Source organism: Rattus rattus, chromosome 10, assembly GCF_011064425.1.
Source record: "Rattus rattus isolate New Zealand chromosome 10, Rrattus_CSIRO_v1, whole genome shotgun sequence".
NCBI lineage: Eukaryota > Metazoa > Chordata > Mammalia > Rodentia > Muridae > Rattus > Rattus rattus.
The window spans coordinates 43,098,661-43,123,838 of record NC_046163.1 but is presented as its reverse complement, the minus strand read 5'-3'; the positions used below and the strand labels follow the sequence as shown (position 1 = coordinate 43,123,838).

Genomic DNA, 25,178 nt, shown 5'->3' with positions numbered 1-25,178 from the left:
TTATAACTGTTACACGAGACGATAGTGATGCATCTGGAAATGCTTGGGAAAGGCTGGCTCCTGCACTGCACACGATGGGGTGGGTGAAGAGAGTGCAGGTGGAGACGCATCTTGCACATGCTTTCTGTTTGCCTTTACACGGCTTCTGCATAAGTCATGGAGGTTTATGCCTATGCAGATGTCTGCTAATTATTGCTCAGTAAAATAATGCCACGGCCAATCAGTCCTTCCTCTTGCCCTAGCGAGAGTGGACTGCTTGTGTAAACTGGGTAATTCAATCAAACGCTCAGATTCTACGTCATGATAATGCAAATGTAGAACGCCTTTAGGAACAGTGAGGGCAGTGTCTTACTTTATATCCCATGGGCCAGCTCATGTTAAGGAGTAAATCAAGGGAAGACTTCTAGCCATTCACTCGCGCTGCTTCTCACTCTGCACCGTGCTCAGGAGACTGATGTGATAGGCTCTGTAGTCAGGAGCACAGGATGTGAGAACACTCAGGGTGTATTTTTTACTCTGTGGTGTCTACTGTTTCTGATGCTGCAGAAAAGCCTGGGAATCTAGGGCTCATATCTAAGTTGGGGAAATGTGAGGAATTTCCAGGGTGAAGGGAAATCTATAGTCTGTATTTCAGATGTACACGTGTAATGGAGGCAGACCTACATTAGCTGCTCCAAGTCTTAGGCCAGGAACATACTGATCCCATTTGAAATAACCTTAACCCTACTTGTTGATGGTAACACTTCCTTTTCCCAAGGGTTGGCAAACAGTGAAAGTTTTTTCTTTCCATACAGAGAATGAGGTAAATATAAAATTGCATTCTATCTATATAATCTCTGACCCCAGGAAAAAATACACACACATACACAAACATACACACAAACCTATATTTTCCTGTTAACCATCCAAATAAACACTATCATGGGAAGAATTCCTGAAAAAGTGGGATATACCAATTTTAGATACAATTTCTTCCAAGGTTAAACAAAGAAATTGTGCATGTGTGATCACCCTTCATTATTTGAGACAGAATACTATGTTCACAAAATTATAGATGTTTCTACTAAAAAGTATTGAAAACTTGAACTAAGAACTTAAAGAGCAAGAAAGCATTTATGTCTCTATGGTCTGAAATGAAACTCTGTGTGTGTGTGTGTGTGAGTGTGTGTGTGAGTGTGTGTGTGTGTGTGTGTGTGTGTGTGTGTGTGTGTGTGTGTGTGAGTGTGTGTGTGTGTGAGTGTGTGTGTGTGTGAGTGTGTGTGTGTGTGTGTGCGTGTGTGTGTGTGTGTGTGTGTGTGTGTGTGAGTGTGAGTGTGTGTGAGTGTGTGTGTGTGTGAGTGTGTACACCTATCTAAAGTAAAAAGTAAGCTTCTATTGACTAAATCTTACCCACAAGATGGCAGGCATTAAAATCGGCGTTTACATCATTCTCCTTGATACCCTGATACATACAGTAGCCTCCCCCAAACCTCATAATTTTCCAAATCACACTGTCCAAGACATCCTGTTCTGTTTTGTTCTGTTCTATTTGATTCTATTCATTTTTCTTTATTCTTGCATATAACACATGCTGACTACAGTTTATCCTTCCCACTCCTTCCAGTTCTCTCCCCACCTTTCCTCTCTCTCAGATCCACTGCTCCTCCATTTCTCTTCAGAAAAGAGCAGGCCTTCTAGAGGTAACAAGTGAACACAGCCCAACCACAAGGTGCAATGAGAGTAGCATAAACCCTTATCGCAAAGCTGGATGAGGCAACCCAGCAAGAGGAAAAGGGCCCCGTGGCCAGGCAAAGGAGTCAGAGACAGTCTCACTCCCACTGTCAGGGGGCTAACAAAAACTCAAGCTAAACAACCGCAGCATGTTTGCACAGGGCCTAAGGCAGACCCACGCAGGCCCCACGTAGGCCTGATAACACGACTACCCTCAAAAATGTAACACAATGAGAAAGGAAGTAAAGGAAAATAAGCAGGGTGCTCACTATACATTCTGTACTATACTCATCTCTGCCGTGCAAGACCCTATCCAAATGCTTACCAATTAAACAGATCACACACACAAATTTAAATGATACAACACTGAATGCATAGCCTCACCTTGATTATATATTTATGTTGTGTCCTTCTAACTTTGAATGCCATTACAGAAACTAGGTTGAAAACACTTAAGAAATCATAGAAACAGGGACAAGAGGGACTTGTAGGCACATGCGAGTCTCCCAATGTACTAATCAACGACTGGTCAGTAACAGGACAGGTGGGGACGAAGGGAGGCGGTGTAGAATTGGTCACTGTAGAATGTCTGCTTTTGAGCCTGGGAGCTAATGCGTGCATTTATAACATCCTTGACTGTACCACCGTTTCCTAGAGATACACCTTTAAACACATGCTGCTGTTTCAGCACGGACTTACACAGACATTCAGGACAAGCACCCTAAGATTTGACTACAGGTTAGATTTATGTGAGGCCTAACTGTATTGTATCGATCTTTCTACGTGAAAAATTATCTTCCAAATAAATGTTATCTCCAGAAAAATATGTATCTACTTCAGACAGGGTGTCACATAGTTTAGGCTGATCTCCAGCTCACTATGTAGTCCAGGATGACCTGGAACTCCTGATTATCCTGCTTCTTACCTCCTAAGTGCTGGGAGTACTGGAGGTCAGACCTGGGCATCTCCCCAGCATCTGCCAACTGAGCTCCAACCCTGGCCCCACTAGCAGTCCTAAAAGGCTGTTATCACAACTGACAGCACTTTTAATGCTAACACTGTTTCTTCCATTGTTATGGTGAAGCTATAAGGTTTCTTTATGGTAGAGAAATCAGATGGACTACGGATACAATTTCATAGATTATGCTTATAACGTAAAGCATTCTGAACTTTTTTATTCTCTAAGAAACTTTAGTAAAATTTTGTAAAAGCAGAAACAAAATTTCAAGATAACGTCTAACATACTATGCTGTATTTACATTGTTGCCTTAATAGTAAGTAGTTTTTAATATACTAATTTTTTGTTTTGATTTTATTATTGTAAAATTCATTTTAATTTTTTAGTTTTCAGTTTTTGTTATTTTATTTATTTACATTCCTGTCGTTGCCTCCCTTCTCAATGGCCCCTCCCACAGTTCCTCATTCCATTCCTCCTCCCCTTAGCTTCTGAGAGGGTACTTGCCCTACCCCCACGCCTCCCTTTTCCCTGGGGCCTCATGAGGATTTAGTGCATCCTCTCTCACTGAGGCCAGACTAGGCAGACCTCTGCTACATGTGTGTCAGGGGCATGGCCCAAGTGTGCTCCTGGTTGGTGGCTCATAGGATGTTATGCTTACATTTAGCATAGATGAGTACTTAGAATATTTAATTTAATATCTAGATGTATGAAACAAGTATACAAAGAATGTTAACTAGGTGTTAATTATCAAGGCTAGTATCAATCTATTTAAAATAAAATAACTAAAAGTGCTTATGCCTTATATGGATTATTAAAATATTTTTCCATATACAAAGTTATTTGCCAACAATTTAAAAATAACAGGATATATAAAACATGGATATATATGGCAACATGTATCTAATATATGCTTTGCATTATACACTTGAAAGGGTGACATAGAAACAGTAACGGTTTAATATAGAAGTAAAACATTGTGAAAAGCCAAGTGACATTGAAAATTAAATAAACTGGGAAGTGGAGTAAGTTCATCTGTGTTTACTGACAGCCCTGCTGGAGAAGCTAGTGTGGGCCAGCTACTGGGGATACAACTTTGACTGAGACTGCCAAAGGTCTTCCCCTCTGCAGTGTGCACTGCTGAGGGGAGAGACGGATTAACAAGGAAGTGACTCATTAGAGCAGACGGGCTGAAGGAGGAGCTTTTAGAAGGACATAAGATTGGAGTTGAGGCTTGAATGACAAAAGCTAGTTATTTAGTCTGATGACTACTCAAGCTAGGCAGGAAGGTGACAGAGTAGGGAGCCCTTCTTCAGGGAGGAAGAGAGAAATGGGACACTTGTAGATGAGGCTGAAGAAGCAGAAGTGTCAGATAATGTAGAGTTATGCAGAGCGAGCTGAGGACCTTGCTTTTTCTTAAAGGTGCAGGGAGCTGAGTTTGGCTTAAGAAGACTGGGAAAATTGTTAAGTGAACAAGACCATGAGGGGAGGCAGCTGCTGCACCATGGCAACTAATTAGGAGGCTGCCAGGAGCTGAGTGATGCTGGCAGCAGCAGTTGGCATTAGAGTGCTGACAGTATAAACTGCAAGAAAAGTCCAAATAGCAGGGAAGACCAAGGAAGACCCCGAAGTTTCTGACTTGACTACTTGGTGGATGGCTGTAACGTTTGTTAAGGTACAAAGATGTGTATATAAATGCAGCACTTTGATAATTCTACAAGCATTTAATTAACTATGTTAAACAGGAAAGAGGAAAGGGTTGTGTTCAAATCAATATCTGGTAGGAAATATAAGATGACAGATACTATTCAAGACTAACAGGATGGTCCTGTGAGCAGTGGGAATGAAAAGATGGTCTCAGATGAGGGTTTGGCTGAGGCAAGAAGCATTTACAGGTGGAGAAGAGGAGGAATTATCTGCCAAAGAACAATGCAAGGGATAAAGAGGGGCTGACACAGATCAGAAATGTGGTACGTTTGGAACGGAAATAAGAGAACACTGAAAAGCAAGGCTCAGACAATTGCGCTAAGCAAAGATGAGAGTTGAAAATGAGAAAAGTCTATTGCTTCAAGTAACACAAAACCTGACAATTTTGACAAGAAAACTGGAGAAGTTCAAAACAAAGTTGAAAGTTTTTTATTATTTTTAAAAGTTTAGATAGATATTACCCCCCCCTCTCTGTGTGTGTGTGTGTGTGTGTGTGTGTGTGTGTGTGTGTTAATCTGAATGCACGTATATGCACAAAGTGTGGTCAGAAGAGGTTGCTGAACCACGGAATGCGGTTACTGACGGCTGTGCCCTATCACATGCAAAGTCCTCTGCAAAAGCAAGTGCTCTTAACTGAGATGGGTCACTCTAGCCCCAGAACTGAAGATTTCAGAGAAGTTTTGTGTATGAGGAAGTGAGAATGAGCAGTAGTTAGAATGTAACATGAGGCCAATAGAGTTTCCATGGTGACAGGATGAACCAGTAGAGGGAAAAGGATGAGGACAAATAAGACATCTTCAGGAGGGCAGAGGACAGAGTCTAGAGGCTTCAAGGTCACATCCATCATTGTAACAAGGAGAAAGAAACAAAGATGGATGAAAGTATGAGTCTATGGATAGGGTGGATTGGCTAAATCAGAATGGCCGTATTCAGTTGTGAACAGTAATTTAATAAGGGCGGTAATCACTAGAAATTAGCACTCTGCTTCCGAAGCCTTCACTGCATGCATGTTAGTAAATGCTAGCATGATTACTAATGCATATGCCAGACTGGAAAGCATTAATGGATACCCTCTCAAACACTGCAGTTAGATAAAGGTTACAGTGGCCTGGCGCTGACACCAGTACGGTTTCCAGTGCTTTGCTGTCATGATTGAACTGCACTGCACTGTCCAATCGACACAAACATGAGCTCTTTTGAACAATAAGACATATTTTTCTTTTTTAAAGAGTACAAAGATACTTTTAAAATATTTACTTTGTGTTGAAATGGTTCTATGGACCTTTACAAACAGAATTTTGGGTGAACTAAAGTTGCAAAAAGACAATATCAGCATAAATTCTAGAGTGGCTTAAGAAGATCTTAGGCATGTGTGAAAGCAATAATTAGAAGCCGCTACGCCATGGCTCAAAGTTCAACATTCCTATAGTGTGCCTAGACCCCTCTAAAGAGGCCACAGACAGTAAGTACTATACTTCTTTTTAAAACTTCAGTCACTCTTCCTCTGCAGTCTTCTTAAAAAAATTGTGTGTGTGTGTGTGCGTGTGTGTGTGTGTGCGTGTGCGTGCGCTCGTGTGTGCCATGGCATGCACGTGGAGGTCAGAGGACATTGGGGGAGTTCTCTCATGCCACCACATGGGTTTCAGAGATAAAGCATAGGTTCTGAGGCTTGGTGGCAACTACATTTACCTACGAAGTCACTTTGCTAGCCAAGTACCCTCTTTTTAAAATGCAGCAACCAACAATTAGCATTTGCTAAAAAGTGGATCCTCTATTTCCAAGAGATCTGATTGCATGGTCTCTAATTCAGAAATATTCTCCTCAGTTCTCCATCTGCTTTTAAGCATTGTTTTTACAATCAGCTGAACCAGTGAATGGGCACCACCCACCCAGTGAATGGGCACCACCCACCCAGTGAATGGGCATCACACACCCAGTGAGGGGCATCACACACCCAGTGAGGGGCATCACACACCCGGTGAGGGGCATCACTCACTCAGTGAGGGGCATCACACACCCAGTGAGGGGCATCACACACCCAGTGAGGGGCATCACACACCCAGTGAGGGGCATCTCACACCCAGTGAGGGGCATCTCACACCCAGTGAGGGGCATCACACACCCAGTGAGGGGCATCACACACCCAGTGAGGGGCATCACACACCCAGTGAGGGGCATCACACACCCAGTGAGGGGCATCACACACTCAGTGAGGGGCATCACACACCCAGTGAGGGGCATCACACACCCAGTGAGGGGCATCACACACCCAGTGAGGGGCATCACACACCCAGTGAGGGGCATCACACACCCAGTGAGGGGCATCACACACCCAGTGAGGGGCATCACACACCCAGTGAGGGGCATCACACACCCAGTGAGGGGCATCACACACCCAGTGAGGGGCATCACATACCCAGTGAATGGGCATCACCCACCTAGTGAGGGGCATCACACACCTAGTGAGGGGCATTACACACTCAGTGAATGGGCATCACACACCCAGTGAGGGGCATCACACACCCAGTGAGGGGCATCACACACCCAGTGAGGGGCATCTCACACCCAGTGAGGGGCATCACACACCCAGTGAGGGGCATCACTCACTCAGTGAGGGGCATCACACACCCAGTGAGGGGCATCACACACCCAGTGAGGGGCATCACACACCCAGTGAGGGGCATCACACACCCAGTGAGGGGCATCACACACCCAGTGAGGGGCATCACACACCCAGTGAGGGGCATCACACACCCAGTGAGGGGCATCACACACCTAGTGAGGGGCATCACACACTCAGTGAGGGGCATCACACACCCAGTGAGGGGCATCACACACCCAGTGAGGGGCATCACATACCCAGTGAATGGGCATCACCCACCCAGTGAGGGGCATCACACACCTAGTGAGGGGCATTACACACTGCCTTATTCCAGTGTTCTGATTTTTATGAGAAATGATTCATTTCATGGAATGTGATTATTATAACAATAACTATGACTTAAGTAGTGAGAGATGACAAGACTGATTTAAATTTTTTATTTTACTTAATAATATCCTTATTTTTATATATGGTCCAGAAGAACACATAGTGAAATATATTTATTTTGGCTATCATTCAAAATTGTCATCTGAGGTAAATTTCAGTTTGCTAAAGTCTAACTGCCAATCATAAGGCAATAGAAAAGGTAAAAAACAAGTGAACAATAAATTTAATACATTTACTGAATTGTAATATTTACTCTATATGTACAGAAATAAAATTTTATTCACTTGATAAAATGGCTGAGTGGGTTTATTAATGTTATTTTTGTTTTTAGAGTAGTTCTTATAATGTAGAAATGAAGATTTCTGAAAGCCTCAAATTTTCCTTGTTGCAATGGGATTATTTCTGTGCCTGAAGTGAAGAATACCGCTCTTACTCATTAAGCTAATTAAGTGTAAGCTCATGTTCACACCAAGAATAGAACTTAGCCAAAGAAGTCAGAGAGGGTCTGTTGTTTAAAGCCTTTTAGTGACCAATTCTCATGTTAACAGAGCAAGTCCAGCACCTCTCTGCTCACCCCAGGAACACATCTTAGTATTATTCATTTTCTAAAATTTTCTTTCAGTTTTGGTCTTGTTACCATGTGACTTGGTAAAAACTAGGTCACTTGAAAAGGAAGAAAACCTAATAAAATGAATTACAAGGACAACAAGATTAAACTGCTCGCACTGTCTTCGCACACCCTCGCTGAAACCGTACAAATAGGCAGTTGGCTGTGCTTTGGCGTTTAGCAGCACGCCATCAGTGAGGAGGAGGAAATTTTATTCTCATTAACTGTTGCAGATTTACTGCAGTGAAAAAGGGCTATGGAACCCGAGAAGTGACAGTACAGCAAGATCAAAGCCATGGCTGGAAACTAAATAAACCCTCTGGCTACTTCCTGCAAGGAAAATTCACTTTGGCAATGTAAAACAGAGCCCAGTTAAAAACTACTCTCAGTTTTATGAGCTGTCATAGCAGCTCAAGTGGTTTGGGCTGGCTGAGTTTAGAACATTTTATTTCCGTGTTTTTGTCTTAGATACTTCTACAAGGAGGTTTATAGACTAACTCCCCACTCCAACACAACAAGAAGAAACTTTGTGTAGTTAAAACTGAGTGTAGTTGCTAAGCTCATTGAAGCGGGCCTTCACTGGTACATTATACCAGTATTTCACTGTTACATTTAACTTGGGAATATGGATTTACTCTTAGGATGTAAACACAACCTGCACAATTCCTATTCAAGCTAAATGCAAATCAGCTACACAGCCCACATGGCTTTTATCTGATTAGTAAGCCATTTGTCCAGGGCATCCCGAGTGACTGTGGGCAACGAGACTAAGGTAATTACTTAATATTAACTCAAAGGCCTACGGCTCAGTATTGAAGAAAAATGTTCTGTTTCATGCTTTGAATATAAGAACACTTAAGGACTATTCATAGGAGTTAGGCCACATCCAAACAGACAGGACTAGAAAGAATAACTCAACCTTGAACTCCACAGTCCTCTCCAGTTAAGGACTAAGCCTAACACTATGACTCAAGGCCTAAACAGACTGCCCTATGTCTCTCATTTTAAAGGGAATAGTGCTTGTTATTCCATTTAAAATATGAATAAGGAAGCATTTGAAATGGTAATTCGCATTATAGTAAAAAAAAAAAAAAACATACCAAACATCTCCTCTAAGCACTCACCTACACTTAAAAACTTTAGACTTTCTTTTAATTTATATTTGCAATTGTTTTATTTTGAAACAGAGTATCATGACTACCCAGGCTGGCCTGCCCTGATATCCTCCTGCCTCAGCCTCTTGAATTCTGTGCATACAGATATGCACCAACCTAGTTGACTAAATTCACTCTCAACTGTTCTATCTGTTCAGTCAACAAAAGTGTAACCAGTGCCTCTGGAGACCGTCTGAGCTTCACCACTAGATAATCTCTTAAATGGTGGTCATGTGTTCAGTGTCCCAGCCAAGCCAGGGTTAACACCCACGTCATGTCTTTAAACACAAGGCTGTGCACAGTTGATGTGTTAACATTTTTATGGGATTCAGTTCTATTATTTTACTTGTAGATGCAGTTATAGCAATATTTTTTCCACCTAAATGAAAGTCTTAATAAATTCTCAATATTGTGGTTTCCTTTGAGAAAATCCTTGGGCTTTATACACAGCCAGTACACATCCAAAAGCTTTGCTCTGACCGCCAGATAGAAAAGAGCGCTGCCCCAGTCCACTGCCAAGCTCTCCTGCTTTGAAATTGTAAAGGAAAGTAAATAACTGAAAACACCTTTCCACGTAAGCACTGAGACATCTCTAGGGTAAGACATCTTCCCAAGGCTCCAGTAATTTTTGGCTTATATTTCTATTTTTTAGTAAAGTTTACAGTTTGCTAATGCTGATCTAATAAATCTAGCCTTAATAATCTAATAAAATCTAGCCTTAAAGGTTATAAGCCCAACTTACTAATAAAATCTAATTCAATTTTCCATGGGAAGTACAAATAATTAGTGTCCAAGCAGTGGAGGGAGGCCTTTGCACTGCTAGAAAGAAGCTGTCTCTCTAAAACGTCTAAATAACGACAAGAAGGAAGAAAACCACAGTCAACTCACAGGATGTCCCTAACAGGCAGCAGAGAGCGCCGTTAGCGGAAGAAGGGACTTGCACAGGGCAGTCACTCTCCAACCGAGACAACCTCATCCTTTAACTCTCATTTTAATACAACTGGACTTAATGTTTAGACAGAATTTGAGGTAACAAACTCATTATTTAATGCGCTAATAAACTGTCTGCAGCTTGCCTTCAAGTAAATGTGAAATACCAATTTGCAAGAAAACATGTCCAAATGTATTAAAGCAAAATAGGTTTATAATTTGCCCTGCTACAAAGTGAATGCTACATCTCCCCTTTAAAAACATTTTCTCTCTACTTTCCCAAACAGAGGTCACCAGGATTAATGTATCTCCTTGTCATCTGGAGGCAGTGACCCTGTGGAACAAAGGCTGCTGTCTCGTACAGAGCTTAAGGGCTTCAGTATTCATTACCGCCCTGTCCACTTGGTTCCGTAAAAATCTCTGACCCTTAATTTCTATTTCCACTCTTCACCCTCTTTACCTCACACATGTGACTTTGATCAAATGTGACGTGTGCAGCTATGAAGGTCAGAGACATTTATTAGCCTTGATGTACTTAGATTTAAATTTTAAAAAGTCTCAAACATTTTATTCTTGGAAAATTTTAAAGGCTCCTAGGAATATTTTATCTTGAAAAATGCAAGTGGTAATATCCAGAAAGAAAAATAAAATTTCTCATAAGGATTATTTCACACAGTAAGTCCCAAAATTAAAATGTCTCTATATTTACATTAGTTTACACCATGCTAATGTCTTATAGTTACTGCCACTCAGGCCCAGCAGTTATCAGCAACCTACAAGTTTACAAGTAGAACAATCGCATCACTATCTTAGGCATAGTTTCCTTCGTTATATAGCTTATGAATGATTTTATTAATTTCCAGAAATTCTGTGACACATTTCTACTCCATCGATACTCACAAAACTACAAGGACTTACAATCGTCCCTCTGATCTCAGTCTGCACAGCATTTACTACTGGGTTTGAGATGTTTTTACATAAGCTAAAAACCCCTTGGATAACTGAATATTCATAATTAATTTTAATATATTATAACAATTTGCATAGATCTGTATATTTTCAGGTAGAAGCATCATGTCTAAAATGAAGCATTTTTAAAAGTAAATAGGATACTCTACTGCAACTCAACCTGGCTGTTATATTCTTGATATACATATGTATATGTATGATATGTATTTATAAAGAAACTGCTTTTGAAAAACTTTATTTTCTCATTGTACGTACAGATGTTTTACCTGGGTCTCTGTATACCATGTGTATGCTTGGTGTTCACGGGGTCAGAAAAGGTCACCAAATCCCGTGGAACTGGAGTTACATGTGGGTGCTGGGAATTACATCTCAGGTCCTCTAAACAAGCAGCTGGTGCTCTTAACGCTGAGTCATTTCTCTAGCCCCTCTTCTATAATCAAGGCTTAAAAACTCTATTTAAACCTACCAGCAGTCCTTCTAAACATGCCTGCAAACGTCCAGAACTAAGGGTTTTGGGGACCTACACAGACAGCCATGTCAAGAACTCAGTGTATGGGAAAAGTTTAGCAGTGCATTAAATATACAGGACATTGAGTAAGTTATTTTAGTTTTTTTAAGATTATATATTGTTTGATAGTGGCCTTGTGTTAAACCTAGCAAGCTAGGGTTTGGATGGGGGATGCTAAGGGTAACCTTATGGTAAAAGGAGTAAACCTATCTTGTATACACAGAATCCTACTGTTAGGAAAAACAATACTTGAAAGATTAAGGGGCCGGTAAGGCAGCTTAGTGTAAGGACGCTCCCTAGCAGGCCTGACAACCTGGACTCCTGCAACAACTGAGTCCTGCAGATTCCCCTGGCCTCCACATGCATGTCACGGCAGGTACAATTAATATGGAAGTGTAATTTAGAGTTAAAATTAGTATATTCTTTCATTCAGAGAAATAGTTACTTCATTATGCTCTTGCAACTAACATTTCAGCTATTATTTAATGGTTCACAAAATAAAGAGGCTACAATAAAAGATATACGTGCATAGTATGTAAGTTTTAGCACAAAACAAATAATCGCAAAAAACTCCAAGAAAGAAAACAAAAGGTTGTAATGAAAATGAGGGCTTATGAAGCAGAGAACGGGTCACATGTGAGTCCAGTTCACTCTGACCTCAGCGAGATGGTCAGTGATGACATCATTCTACCAACCACAAAGAGCACCAGGCTCTCTGAAAAATATTTTTCAAAGCCCCAAGGAAACTGAAGCAGACTGAGTTTTTTTTCCAGTTTATGAAAATTGGATTCCTATAAAAGGAAAATGGACCATTTTTACTGCAACAAAAACTGATTTGTAAAAGCTGGAAGCAGTTTAAGAATACTCTTAACATGAGGTTCTTGTTAGTCTTGAAAAGTAAGAGTTATAATAAAAAAAGGCCCAGAAATATGGCATGAATACATAGTACATAACATTAAAAAACCACCCCCCGAAAACCTTGCTCCCATTATTTTTAATTAGCTTCAATACCAAGTTCCACTTTACCCCCAACCCCAGTTCAGAGCTGGGGAGATTTACATTTGACACTGTGATTGGCAACCTCATAGCTAATGCCTTGGAGCTGTAATGCATTTTGCATTAGCTCTAAATGTCGGGAAATCCTGGCGCCAAGAGGTTCAAACCAATAGTGACATGTGTCTAAAGCCAAGGATTTGCTGTCCAACTGCCAGTATCTATTTTATCAAACGTCCGGTCTCTCTAGTAGAATGAGATAGATGAGTTTAACAGCTTTCACTGTTTCCAATTAGACTGACTCACCGTATTACAGAAATGCAGACCCCCAGACTGTGAAGCACCTTTGACTTGGGCTTTAGGAAAAAGCAACAGCATAGACTAGGTCTTAACACTTCTTTCAGTTTGGCTTAGTTTCTCAGATTTTAATTCCTACATATCTTTTAATTATTGAGCATTTGAAAAAAAAAAAGAAAAATCTGAACAATTAAAAAAAAAAACAGATGTCATACAAATTAGTAATTTATTCTTTACCTAGCAGGCACCCGGGATCAACTACTGTACAGGAATCCACTCAGACTGAAATGTCCGATAATGAGGCCTGAAAGCCAGGGAGCTGAGTGGGGTGGCACTTTGCCCCGCTGTAACTTGTCTTCTCATGCTCTGTCACACATGCCACTGCCAATCATGAGAACAGTGTTGACGGACACTGTTTCTACATGAACCTTTTATTTTTCTTCCCTAGTACCTTTGCTGGACTTAGTCATCAAGGCCGTGATGAAGAAGCAGGGAGGAGTCGGCAGATCGTCTGGATTTCCCTGACTCAGGGAGGGGCTCCACAGAGGACACACTTCTCCCTCTAAGGGTGGCCAGGCTTGTCAGATTTTAAATCCAATGAGAACTCTATTTGCCCACTGCCTAAGTTCTTTGTCTTTTTAGCCCCAGGAGTGGTGAGAGCTAGAAGACACAATTTCAGTAGTGAACGGAAGATTTATGGAAATATATTTGTATAGTAAAGTCAGTTAATAAAATGGAAACCTTCATAATCAGCATTTCGAGTTGATGGTATTTAATGAGTGAAAGTGTGCCTCCTAGATATCAGACTGAGAGCTAGCCTGTAGTTTAAGATTTCAGATGGGGAACATTACACAGCTAAATCATCATAACAAAATGTGTGAATAATTATAGTAATTTAATATGTTTAAATATCTCCAGAATTATTCCCCCCCCCCCCGGAGCTGGGGACCGAACCCAGGGCCTTGCGCTTGCTAGGCAAGCGCTCTACCACTGAGCTAAATCCCCAACCCCATATCTCCAGAATTAAAATAAGTATGCCTAATTGAAGATTCCTGGTTTTCTACTGTCAAAGGAGAATCTTATCTTGTAGGAGCTGTGAGAAGGAAATGGGAGGTAAATAGAATCAAAACCCAGTTTGTGTATGTATGAGTCTCAAAGAATAAGTAAAAACCATCATTTAAAAAAAGAGACTCAAATAACTAAAAATATCTGAATGAGTGAAAAAGCAAATTGAGAATAAAACTTATTTAACTAAGAATTAGTCCAGAATAATACTTGCGACAGAAGGTGCCAAGGCCTATTAGAAATCCTCTGTTCTGCTGTAAATCACATCTCTACTGACACATTTGAGCATCCTTTTTCATTTAATTTATTAGCTACAAAAATTCAAGGAAATTAACAGTAAATGATGCTTCTGCAAATAAAAAGAAAAAGTGATATGCTCATGGGATTTAAAGCTTATAAAGTTACTAACGATAATATTATTTCAGGGAAAGCTTTGTTAAGGGATAAATAATTCTCATATCAAAATAATTACAGGAAGTATATTACTCTTTTGTTTTTAAAGGAGTCTTTAGTTCATTTTCAAGGATAAAAATACTTAAGAATATTTTTACTTCATAAAAGAATATATCACAGTAGTTTTCAATAAAGAAGTTCTATATGGACTTTCTCAGTCACTAAAATTAAACAAAAATAAAAAGCAAAATATTGAAATTTTAAAATATTAAGCATAATAACTAAATATATCTATCAATAAAGCTATGCTGTTTTATAAAAATATAATTAAAAATGATAAACTTTGTTGAATTGGTCTCAAGATTTACTGACAAATATACAATTACTCTCATATTGGAAATTTTGAGACAGAGTCTCACCATATGACCCTGGTTGACCTTGGACTTTCCTGTCTTATGTCCCTGAAGGCTGGGGTCATACAAATGTCCCACACTCCTGACTACATATTCAACATTAATCAAAATGTTTAATTTATTTGAAGTTACATAAAAATGAATTACATTAAAAATGAAAACAGGTCTTATTTACGGAATAAGGTGAAATCTGAAGCAGTCTGCTTTATTTAGATTGGGACTATCTACAGGACGACACTTATTGTGAACCAGAAGGGAAGAATAATTACAATGGCAGAACAATTAGGTTTATAGATGATATAAGCATTTTTTGTTATAAGATCATATACCCAAGTCGACTTCCATTTTTAATTTTACAGAAAACATTTGTTACTGTTAATTGTCACATTAGTTATATGTAATAGTTATAGAGACATTAATTAAATATTTATAACTGGAATGCCACATACTTTAGAAATAATGAGGTCTTTTTTAAATTTTTTTAGTATTTATTGATGGTGAGCTTTTATGTCTTTTTTTTCCCCCAGGTGGAGAGGTTTTATGAGAGAAGAAGAGTACAGGAGTAGAGGAAAGGCCAGCCATGAGCACGTGGAGGGAAGGGGGAGTGGGATGGGGAGAGAAGGGACAAGGGGAGGAGCAGGGAAGAGAGGAGAGCAGAGAGCAAAGGCAAGAGCAAGAGTGAGCTTTTTTGCCTTGAGGCAAGGGATTTCTTAGTATGTCAACCCAGCGTACTGATGAAATTGTCTCTTGTGTTATTTGTCACTGAGAGGCCACTATAGAATACATTTCATGCATATATCTTACATAAGATGTAGTAAGTATGAGCATAATTTAAAGAAAGCTTTGCTTTGCATTTTTGTATGGAGGTAGTATTTCCATGCAGTGTACCCATGCATATTAGATCACCTCAATGGATACTTCAACCAGCTGTGCTTTCTTTATCTGTAAAGCAGATATAATTCTTGCTTTAAAAATTTAGACTGCAAGTTTAAAAAGATGGATATTTGTAAAATAGATTATATATAATAGATGATCAATAATATTTACATCCACTATCATAATTATAGTTGTATCAAGTTAATTTCAGTTGATCACTGAGATAATACTGGTCAGAAAAAGGCAATAAATGCATCACGTAAATGGATTTAGACTTTGTTATTGGTTATCTTCTACGACCTCAAGTAAGACGGTACTACATAAGACGCCATTCCTGTCACTGATCTGGAGAACTGAGCTGATATCCAACTAGACACTTCATGTCTACTGACTAGCACTCATGGTGCTGAAAAATACTTTGCAAACTACTTGGGAAGAAAAAGTAATCTTCAATGTTACTTAGCCATAAACACTACAACCTTCAATAGCAAACTTCCGGCCACTTCTTCTTTTTTTTTTTTTTATTAGATTCAAAGACCATCCATGAGCTGGAACCCATACTTGACACTGATAAAGTGGCCAGGAACCTGAGAATAGATAGTTCATGGTCCCTAGGAGAAAACCTACCACTGTTGTTATGCTAAAGAAATACAGCAATAAAATGGTCCCTAAAGATAGATTAGTACACCACTCAACCCTTTCAAAGAAACTTTCTTGAGATAGATGGTAATTAACACAGAAATTCACAATAGGACAATGTATAGAGCAATTCACCCTTAATGGAAAGTGCTTATCAAAGTCAGGGATCTTCTTGGAAGAAGAGGCAGAAAGGCTGTAAGAGTCAGAGATGATGGACTGTGCCATGGAACCAGGACTGTACAGAGATGGGCTGATGCATGTATGAACTCACAGAAACTAGGACAGCACATTCAAGACCTGCACTGGTTTATACCAACCAAACCCAGCATGGAGAAGGGAAGTGGATACAAAGTTCCACTCTTGACCAAGAAGCTGTTTGCCATTAATACCTGCTGGGAGAGAAACAGTAGCTTTCTCTACTGCAGTGCCAACAGCTATATCACATGCAAGTACCCATGCTCTCGGGCAGTTGGCCTACACAAAACGCTCATATTTTGTGTTTGTGTGTGTGTCTCGTTTCATTTTGTTATTTTTGTTTCTTCTTGAGGTTTTTATTTGTCCTTTTGACTTGTGTTTATTTTTTTTAGAGAGTGAGAAAAGATGAAGTTGGTATAGAAAAATATATTGTGGGGCTGGGGATTTAGCTCAGTGGTAGAAGCGCTTGCCTAGCAAGTGCAAGGCCCTGGGTTCTGTCCTCAGCTCCGGGGAAAAAAAAAAAAAAAAAAAAAATATATTGTATGAAAAATATTTTACAATATAAATATAGCTTGCGTTATTAAAAGTAGGATTTTAAAAATAGAAGCTAAATTACTCATGTAAATGGAAAACATCTTATGGATAATAAGGTTCTGCCTATTTGGCTGATAGCTCAGTGTTAAATTCCAAGGGTCAGCCAGGATGAATGCAGCACACCTCTGGGGTTGGCACAAAGAGGAAAATATTTTCTATACTTTCTGACAACAGTTTAAAACCTCTAAGGACATTAGTAATGAAGCTTGATGCTGCTATATTCAACTTTGTTACAACTATAAAACAATCGCTAGGAAATAATCTGTGTTCATTGAATTGGACACTACTGTCTTTTTCAAATAACATTTTCCAAAGCAATGAAGCATTACTTTTTAATAAATTAACTAAAAAAAATAAGCATTTTCCTGAAGAGATGAAAGGTTTTTACCCTCCTTGTAATGACAAAGGCAGAGAAATGGCAGACTGAAGAAAACTCCAGCTTTGGAAAGACCAAGGAGCCACCACCCCTGAGTTCTTCCTTGGAGCTTGGCTTACCTGCCGGGAAATGAGTGCTGTCCAACCACGTCTCCATTCTGGAGGTGAAAGTCATTGAAGAAGTCTGGACTTAGAGCTCCTTCAGAGGTGATTAGTCCATCTACAAAGAACCAAAGCAGTGATTACATTTAAAGGGAACGCATTTATAGGGAATAAGATAAAAATTACCTTATTGAACAACACATTAGAAACCAGCTTAGTTTGGAAATAAAAATGTCAGAAGGTCATGCTGTTATCCCTGGAGTTGCATTGGAGTCCACACATAGAGAAGAGGTCAGTAAGAGTTATCACTATAATACAGCAGTCACTAAGTACTATGTAATTCCAGTGCAAACAGAAACAAGAGGGACTGCCTGCCAGGTACTTACAGAGCTGTGGACAAGAAAAATCCAGAAGGAGAAAGGCGTCAGGTATTTCAGAGGGGAGGGATGACGGTTCAGGCTAACGAAAGGTTACGACTAAAGGCAAAGGAGGCATGGAACACCACAGTGCTGGCAGAGCAGGACTTCAGCATGCTTCTCATTTTATATTCAGATAGCTTCATTTATATATCACAATTGGGAATATATCAAAATTACTTAGTTAATAAAAACCATGGACAATTTAAATGGCAAACACACAAACTTGTTATCTTTTTTTAATATAAAATGGTTTATACATCCTGTGGTCTTAAATGGGTGAGCCATACAAGACGGGCAGTTTTTGAAGGCTTGAACTCCATCAGCTATTAATTTTGATAGCTATACCATCATGTTGTCAGGTGCACATGGTTCCCTAAAGAGCTCTACACTGCTCTGTGGTTTGAGAGCTCTGCTTTTGCTTTAAGTATTATCCCTCTAAGTCTGTCAGTTTTTAAAAAAATGATTTAAGCGTTGTATTACTTTCAGTTGTACCAAGACTCTAAACAGGCTGCTATTTATAGGGTGACGTGGAAGAATGACTATTACCGGACACTCAGAGATTTGTATGGCAGCCTCAGGGATGCCTTAAGCCTAAAACAAATCCTTTAGTATCTGCCTTCTGATTAACTCTCTGCATGGATTTGACAACTCTGAGTTTCCTATGCTGCATTACTGAATGTAGACATAAATATTGGCCAGTCATACTGACTAAACAAATAAAAATAAGACAAACTGGCAAATTATTTAGTCAACAAATGATTATTTTGTATATACACCTGCATAATAGTGTGATCCAAAAATATGTATAATTCATACACATTATTGAAAGAACTTCTCTTTGGATACAACGAAATTATTTACAAATACTACACATATTTGTAATGGGGAGTACTAACACTGTAAAATATAGAGGGATTACTATTAATAGGGGTTAGAGTGTCCTACTTGGGGAGAGGCAATATCAAAGGTGATATTTGAGTCTTCGGATATCAGCAGGACTTGTGACAACATCTGTTTGCGTGAGATGGCTCTATGGAAAGGCACTGCTGCCGAGCCTCATGACCTGAGTTTGATATAAGCAATGCACATGGCAAAGAGGGTCAACTCAGGCTTCTAGACACATGCCATGACATACAAATAAATAAATATATGTATGAAAGTTGTTTGAAATACAAGTATATTCAAAATTGCTTAGAAGGTAAATCTAATTAGTATAGTTAGCAAAAGTGTAAGCACAGTGCTTTGTATTTTCATAAAATCTCCATCCTAGTCACTTGGCATAAACCACATATTAATATCTTGGACTATTATTTAATTTGTTGAATCGTTAGTGTATACAACTGGTACTAATCTTATTATTTTACTAAGTTTAAAATAGTTGAACTTCAAATAAAATCTAAAAATAAATCAAAGTAATATTTGGTTCTGATTTTATGTCTGCTAGAAATTAAATATTCTATAAATCCAATACCAGGTAAACATAGAGAAGATACAAAATGGAATCATGGGGAATTCCAAGACACAATAGAAGGACAGAAAGAAGCTAAAAAAAATAGAGCCTAAATTTTGTATTTAGTATTTTGTTAAAATCTGGCTAATGTCAACAAGATTAAATTAAAATACTCAGAATTCTGAAAATTAAAACTAAATAACTCAGGATGAGAGTTTGAGAAACCTACCAATCATAGAATAAAGTAAAATACCTAAGTGATATTGATCCTATATTGAAAACAAACCCCAAAATTTCCTTATGTTTCTGAAATGTAACTGCACATAATAAAAGGGTTTGGCATTACTGTGAGATACATCATGAAATGGCACAGACGTTCATCTAAGTCTTGGACTTCATGGAAGGAAATGGTAAACGTCCATGAAATAAAAAGTATCGCAAACTTGCCTGTAGGAGTCAGTGTCTGCAAACACACAGTGTGAGGGCTGTCCTGTCAACACACAGTGTGAGGGCTGTCCTGTCAAGGCTCACATCCACTGTCAGGGTATGGGTGTGCAAAAACAAAGGAGTCTAGGTGTGACACTCTTTCTTCATGTGTTTAAACGTTACTTTTTCCATCAGTGACCACTGTTTCTAAATTTCAGTTTATAAGACACATACATACAAACATACATATATTCTTTTATAATAGAACATGTATACACACACACACATATACAACAGTATCATGGTTAACTTATAAAGTGACTCATAGGAAATATTTACAATTTGCATTCTAAGACACGGCTTTAAATAATTTAGGAATGTGGTATAACTTAAAGATGTGTTCTGAAATGTTATCTGTAAAATCCAAAGTGTCTTGCAGATACCTGGAATTGATTGATGCTGACAAAGCAACTACCAATCTTCAAAGCAAGAAACTTGGTTCTAAGAATATCATGATTCCTGGGAACAAAAGCATCATACATATTTTGCATTATTTTCCTTCATGAATTCTGATATGTAAGGGAAAGTCACATGCTATTAAACTCAGAAACTCCGGTGGGCTGAAACTCATGTCCTAGACCATCTGGCTAGAAAGGAGCAGGACCTCATACCTGCTGCAGAGGTTGGTTAGGAAGGAAGCTATTCCATTTGCATACTGGAGCTTAACTGTTTTGGAATTCAGATTCCTATATTAAATATAAAATGATATATAATACATATGTGAAATCTGTACAGTATATATTTGTGAGGCACATAAATAAAATATGTGAACAGTATTACTGATTAATATATTATCAGTGATCAGATATAATGCCAAATTATATTATCATACATTTATTGAACATACACTACAAATTGCAATTAATTTAATTATAATTACTTTAACTTTTTTCTTTTTCCTTTGGTAACAGGATTGAGCCCACACCTTGTGCATGTTAGGAAAGTTCCTTATCCCCAACAATCCTCCAGCCTAATACTCCACAGTACTTCACTGGAAATCCTCTCGTTTGTCTCCTCAACTATAAATGATTTCAATTCACTATTGTGAATATTGATTATAGTCCAAAAATGGTAAAAGCAAAATATGTGAAACTTAATCATCTTTGTGGCAAACTCATCCCTGGAACCAGCCATGTTCAACAGTGTTATAATAAACATAGCATTTGAATAACATCAACTATAATCTTAACAGTATTAGTACAGTTTAGAATGGAAAGCTCTAAATCTTCCCAATAATCACCAACAGTTTAATAGTTGAGAATTAAAACAAAACCAGGGTAGTATTAAACTGCTTATATTAAATAAGGAAATAAATGAAATAAAAAAGTTATATAGGTGTAGATGAAGAACACAGAACGAGTGTCACATTGCTGGCTAGAATTCAAACATGCTGAAGACTTGTTTAACTTACACAGTGGAAAGCATCTAACAGCAGCTGACTGTCCTAGCTACATAAACTTTAATTGGGGCAAAGACTAACTTAAATGTTACTAGTTTTGTTTGGTGTGTATAGTTACCATTACCTGAAATTATTAACAGAAGACCACTTAGATACTAAAAGTGTGCTTAAAGTTTGGGAGTGTGCATGACTAGGAGATGAACTCTTTTGGTCATCACCTTACCTGAGTTGTAGAAGAGGTCAGGCCTTTCAAGAATGTCTCCTTCATGGATGTACGGCTCAATCCGATCATCACCATATAAGTACTGCTCACTCTCATCCATCTGACGACTCTCCACCATCTCCAACCACTGAGAGTTATGCCAGCGAAACTTCTCACTCTGAATTTTCTTTGCCCACTCTTCATCATACTCCTATCACAAACAAACACCAAGTGCCATTCTGTAAGTTCACCTGCTTGGTGCTCAGGAATACTTTGCCGTGAGAAGAGAATCCTGAGGGCCTCCATTACGCTCAGAGGGAACATTTAAAATATCTGTTCAGAAGTGTGTCTCACTCATAAAGAACATGGAGTATTCGCCAACAGGTGGCCAAATAGATTACTAATGACAAATGGCATGGAAAAGTGCTACAAGTCTAAACATCACAAACTCACATTAAATGGGTTCTGCTGTCAGAACTTAGGTGAAGAATATGGCTCTGCCTATAGTGAGGTCTATGGCCATTATCACTTGTGGAAATCATGACAGGTGATTAGCATGACCTCTTAGTTCAAGTAATATTAAGGGGAGGAAAACACCTCTAAAGTACTGTTTTTAACTGATGACAAGGTTCATCACAGTTGAATTTAATTTCATTCTAACCATGAAATTAGTTGTAATTCTCTAACGTTCATCTGGTTTTGACTATAAGTTTCTGAGAACGATTATGATCTATTCACTGGCAGGTGTCTGTAATACTTGATGCAGAGAAAGTTTCTGGTTAAAGAAATATGAAGCACATATTGGCAATTGGTTAGAATTTATCAAAGAACTTAATGTTGCTATGTGTCTCATATGCTGTAGCTATCTAAATTTATTTTCTTGCTGAGATACAGAAAATTATATATGCACTTCTGTGGTAGTGTGTGATATTTTGACACAGTCATATATAATTCCTAGATGAAGTTCCACATATATATTTCCTCAAACATTTCTCTTTAATTTTATTTTTAATTTTTTTTTGGTTCTAGGTCCTGGAACACCTTTAGGCAGACCAAGTTAGCCTTGAACTTGTAGGAATTCTCTCACACATGCGCGCGCGCGTACACACACACACACACACACACACACACACACACACACACACATTCTGAGTTGTATGGTTATATGTATAAGCCAAAGGAGTAACTTAATTATCTCTTCTGTATGGCAAAAATATTTGACTTCCTTTCTTCTAGATTTTGAGATATACAGCACATTATAGCTATGTAGTCATTCTACCATACAATAACACATATAGACCTCCTGTTCTATCTAACTCAATACCCAGTGGCCACAGCTTTTCTGAACCCTCTAAACACTCTACTTCCTTTTACTTTCAACTTCTATGAGGTAAAATATTTATATTCCGCATGAATGAGATCATGCTGTCCTGTGTCTGTTTAACTCATGTATCACAGCGATATCCAAGTCTTTCCATTCCAACTGCAGCAACAGAGTTTCATTATCAATGTCTGAATAGGAATAAAAAAGGGGGAAGGAAACTGAATAATGAAATGGGGCCCAAAAAAAAAAAAAAAAAAAAGGCTTCTCAGCTGAATCCTGGTTTCTTCTATCTTAGTTTTCAATATATTTAGTTAAAACTCACTAGACAGGTGACTAGTTCAGGAAATCTTCCCCAGTGCTCATGTGTTCTCCACCTTCTCTTCTATTACATTCAGTATACCTGGTTTAATGTGAAGGTCCTTGATCTACTTGGACTTGAGCTTTGTATAATGAGATAAGAATGGATCAATTTGCATTCTTCTACATGAAGACCTCCAGTTGAACCAACACCACTTGGTAAAAATGCTGTATCTTTTCCACTGGATGGTTTTAGCTCTTTTGCCAAAGATCAAGTGGCCATAGGTGTGTGGGTTCATGTCTGGGTCTTCTATTCCATTGATCTACCTGCCTGTCTCTGTACCAATACTATGTAGTTTTTATCATTAGTGCTCTATACTACAGCTTGAGGTCAGTGATGATGATTCCCCCAGAAGTTCTTGAATTGTTGAGAATAGTTTTCACTATCCTGTTTTATTCCAAATGAATTTGCAAACTGCTTTTTCTAACTCTATGAAGAACTGAGTAGTAATTTTGATGGGGGATTGCACTGAATCTGTAGATTGCTTTTGGCAAGATGGCCGTTTTTACTATATTAATCCTGCCAATCCATGAGCATGGAAGATCTTTCCATCTTCTAAAGTGTTCTTCAATTTCTTTCTTTAGGAACTTAGAGTTCTTTTCATACAGATTTCAACCATCAGACTGAGCTCAGGGGCCCTGGTGGGGAGCTGGAGGAAGGACTGGAGGACCTGAGGGGACTGCAACCCCATAGGAAGAACAACATCAGCTGGCTGAACCACTGAATGCTCCCAGGGATGAGACCACCAATCGAGGAGTGTACAGAGTGATCCACGGCTCCAGATACACATGCAGCAGAGGATGTCCTTTTCTGACATCAATGGGAGATTTTATGCCCCAGCATAGGGGATGCTGAAGTGGTGGGGTGGGGGAGGGGAAAGAGGGATATCATCTGAGATGTAAATGATGGAATGATTAATAATAATAATAATAATAATAATAATAATAATAATAATAATAATAATAATGATAGAAACATTTCATCCTGGAGAGAAGCTCCTTAAATCATAAGGTAAGCAACTCTAAATAGACTTCAGGAAGTCCTGGAAAGTGGCGGTGTACAGTGAGGCTTCACCCTGCCATTATAAGCAATAAAAACTGCTGAGAGCCACTCACAAACCAAATTGCAAAGAAGACTCTGAGAGCAAACCAGCTTTGCTGCCTCAAAGAGGAATAGACTGAAGTCACGTGGAAAGGACATTTTCCAATTGTTGAGCTGCCTGAAGGCTGTGGAATATGATTCAGATTTCCAGCTTCAGTAGGCTGTCACCCATGCTGGGATGAATTCTGGTGATGCAGTTGTCTGAGTCATTTCTGCTCCTGCAAGTAACTCACCCATATTCCTGTAAGTTACCCCAATAAAGCATATTGTTTCACTAAAAAACAAAATAAAACAAAAATATGTATTTTCTGTCAATGAATTACTACTGAATTAAATTTGGAGCCTCCAATAAAATATACATATATGACTTCCTTCTTATGCCTTTTTGATGAAGGTTGACTTGAGAAGCAGAATATGCTGTAAATACAACAAGCAGACTTGACAGTTATCTGACATCCTAACAAGTCATTTGTTGTTCTGAGCAACTAAGTCCACAATCTGCAGTGCACTGGGGTGGTCCCTTAGACACTGATGGCGTTAGCACTTTTCTGCTTTCCATGAAACCTTCAGAGGTTTATGACATGTCTGGCTTCTGACCCTTCTAGCTTGTTCCTTTTGTTCAGGTTTGCTCAAAGAATCCTAAGAATTAACTAGAACATAAAATATGTTCTTCTCTCTTGCCTCTTTAACCTTTGGTAAGGCAAACAATATATTTTCAATCATTTCTCAACTTTGTCTCATATTGTGTGACCTAGTTATTCATTACATGTTCTAAGTGTCCATGATAAGTACCCATTTATATTCTATGGAATCTTTTGATACATCCAATCATGACAATATATATAAAACTAATTGGTAATAGCTTACTTTTTAATAGTACAAAAATCTGAAGATTCAATGTGTTCTTTATTGCTAGTTCAATGGTAGAAAAACCTCAGTGACTTTCAGGAACTCTTCCATCAACCTAT

General features: G+C 38.7%; 1 protein-coding gene across 2 annotated transcripts in view; it reads right to left on the bottom strand.

Moving 5' to 3' along the window:
• Positions 1-25,178, bottom strand: part of Kifap3 (kinesin associated protein 3) — a 122,746-nt gene that overhangs the window by 10,851 nt on the left and 86,717 nt on the right. For both annotated transcript variants that reach the window (XM_032915456.1, XM_032915455.1), the window contains exons 18-19: positions 21,449-21,638; positions 17,490-17,589 (exon numbers count right to left, since the gene is read on the bottom strand). In XM_032915456.1, coding sequence (XP_032771347.1) covers positions 17,490-17,589; positions 21,449-21,638 — 290 coding nt within the window. The remainder of the gene's footprint in view (positions 1-17,489; positions 17,590-21,448; positions 21,639-25,178) is intronic.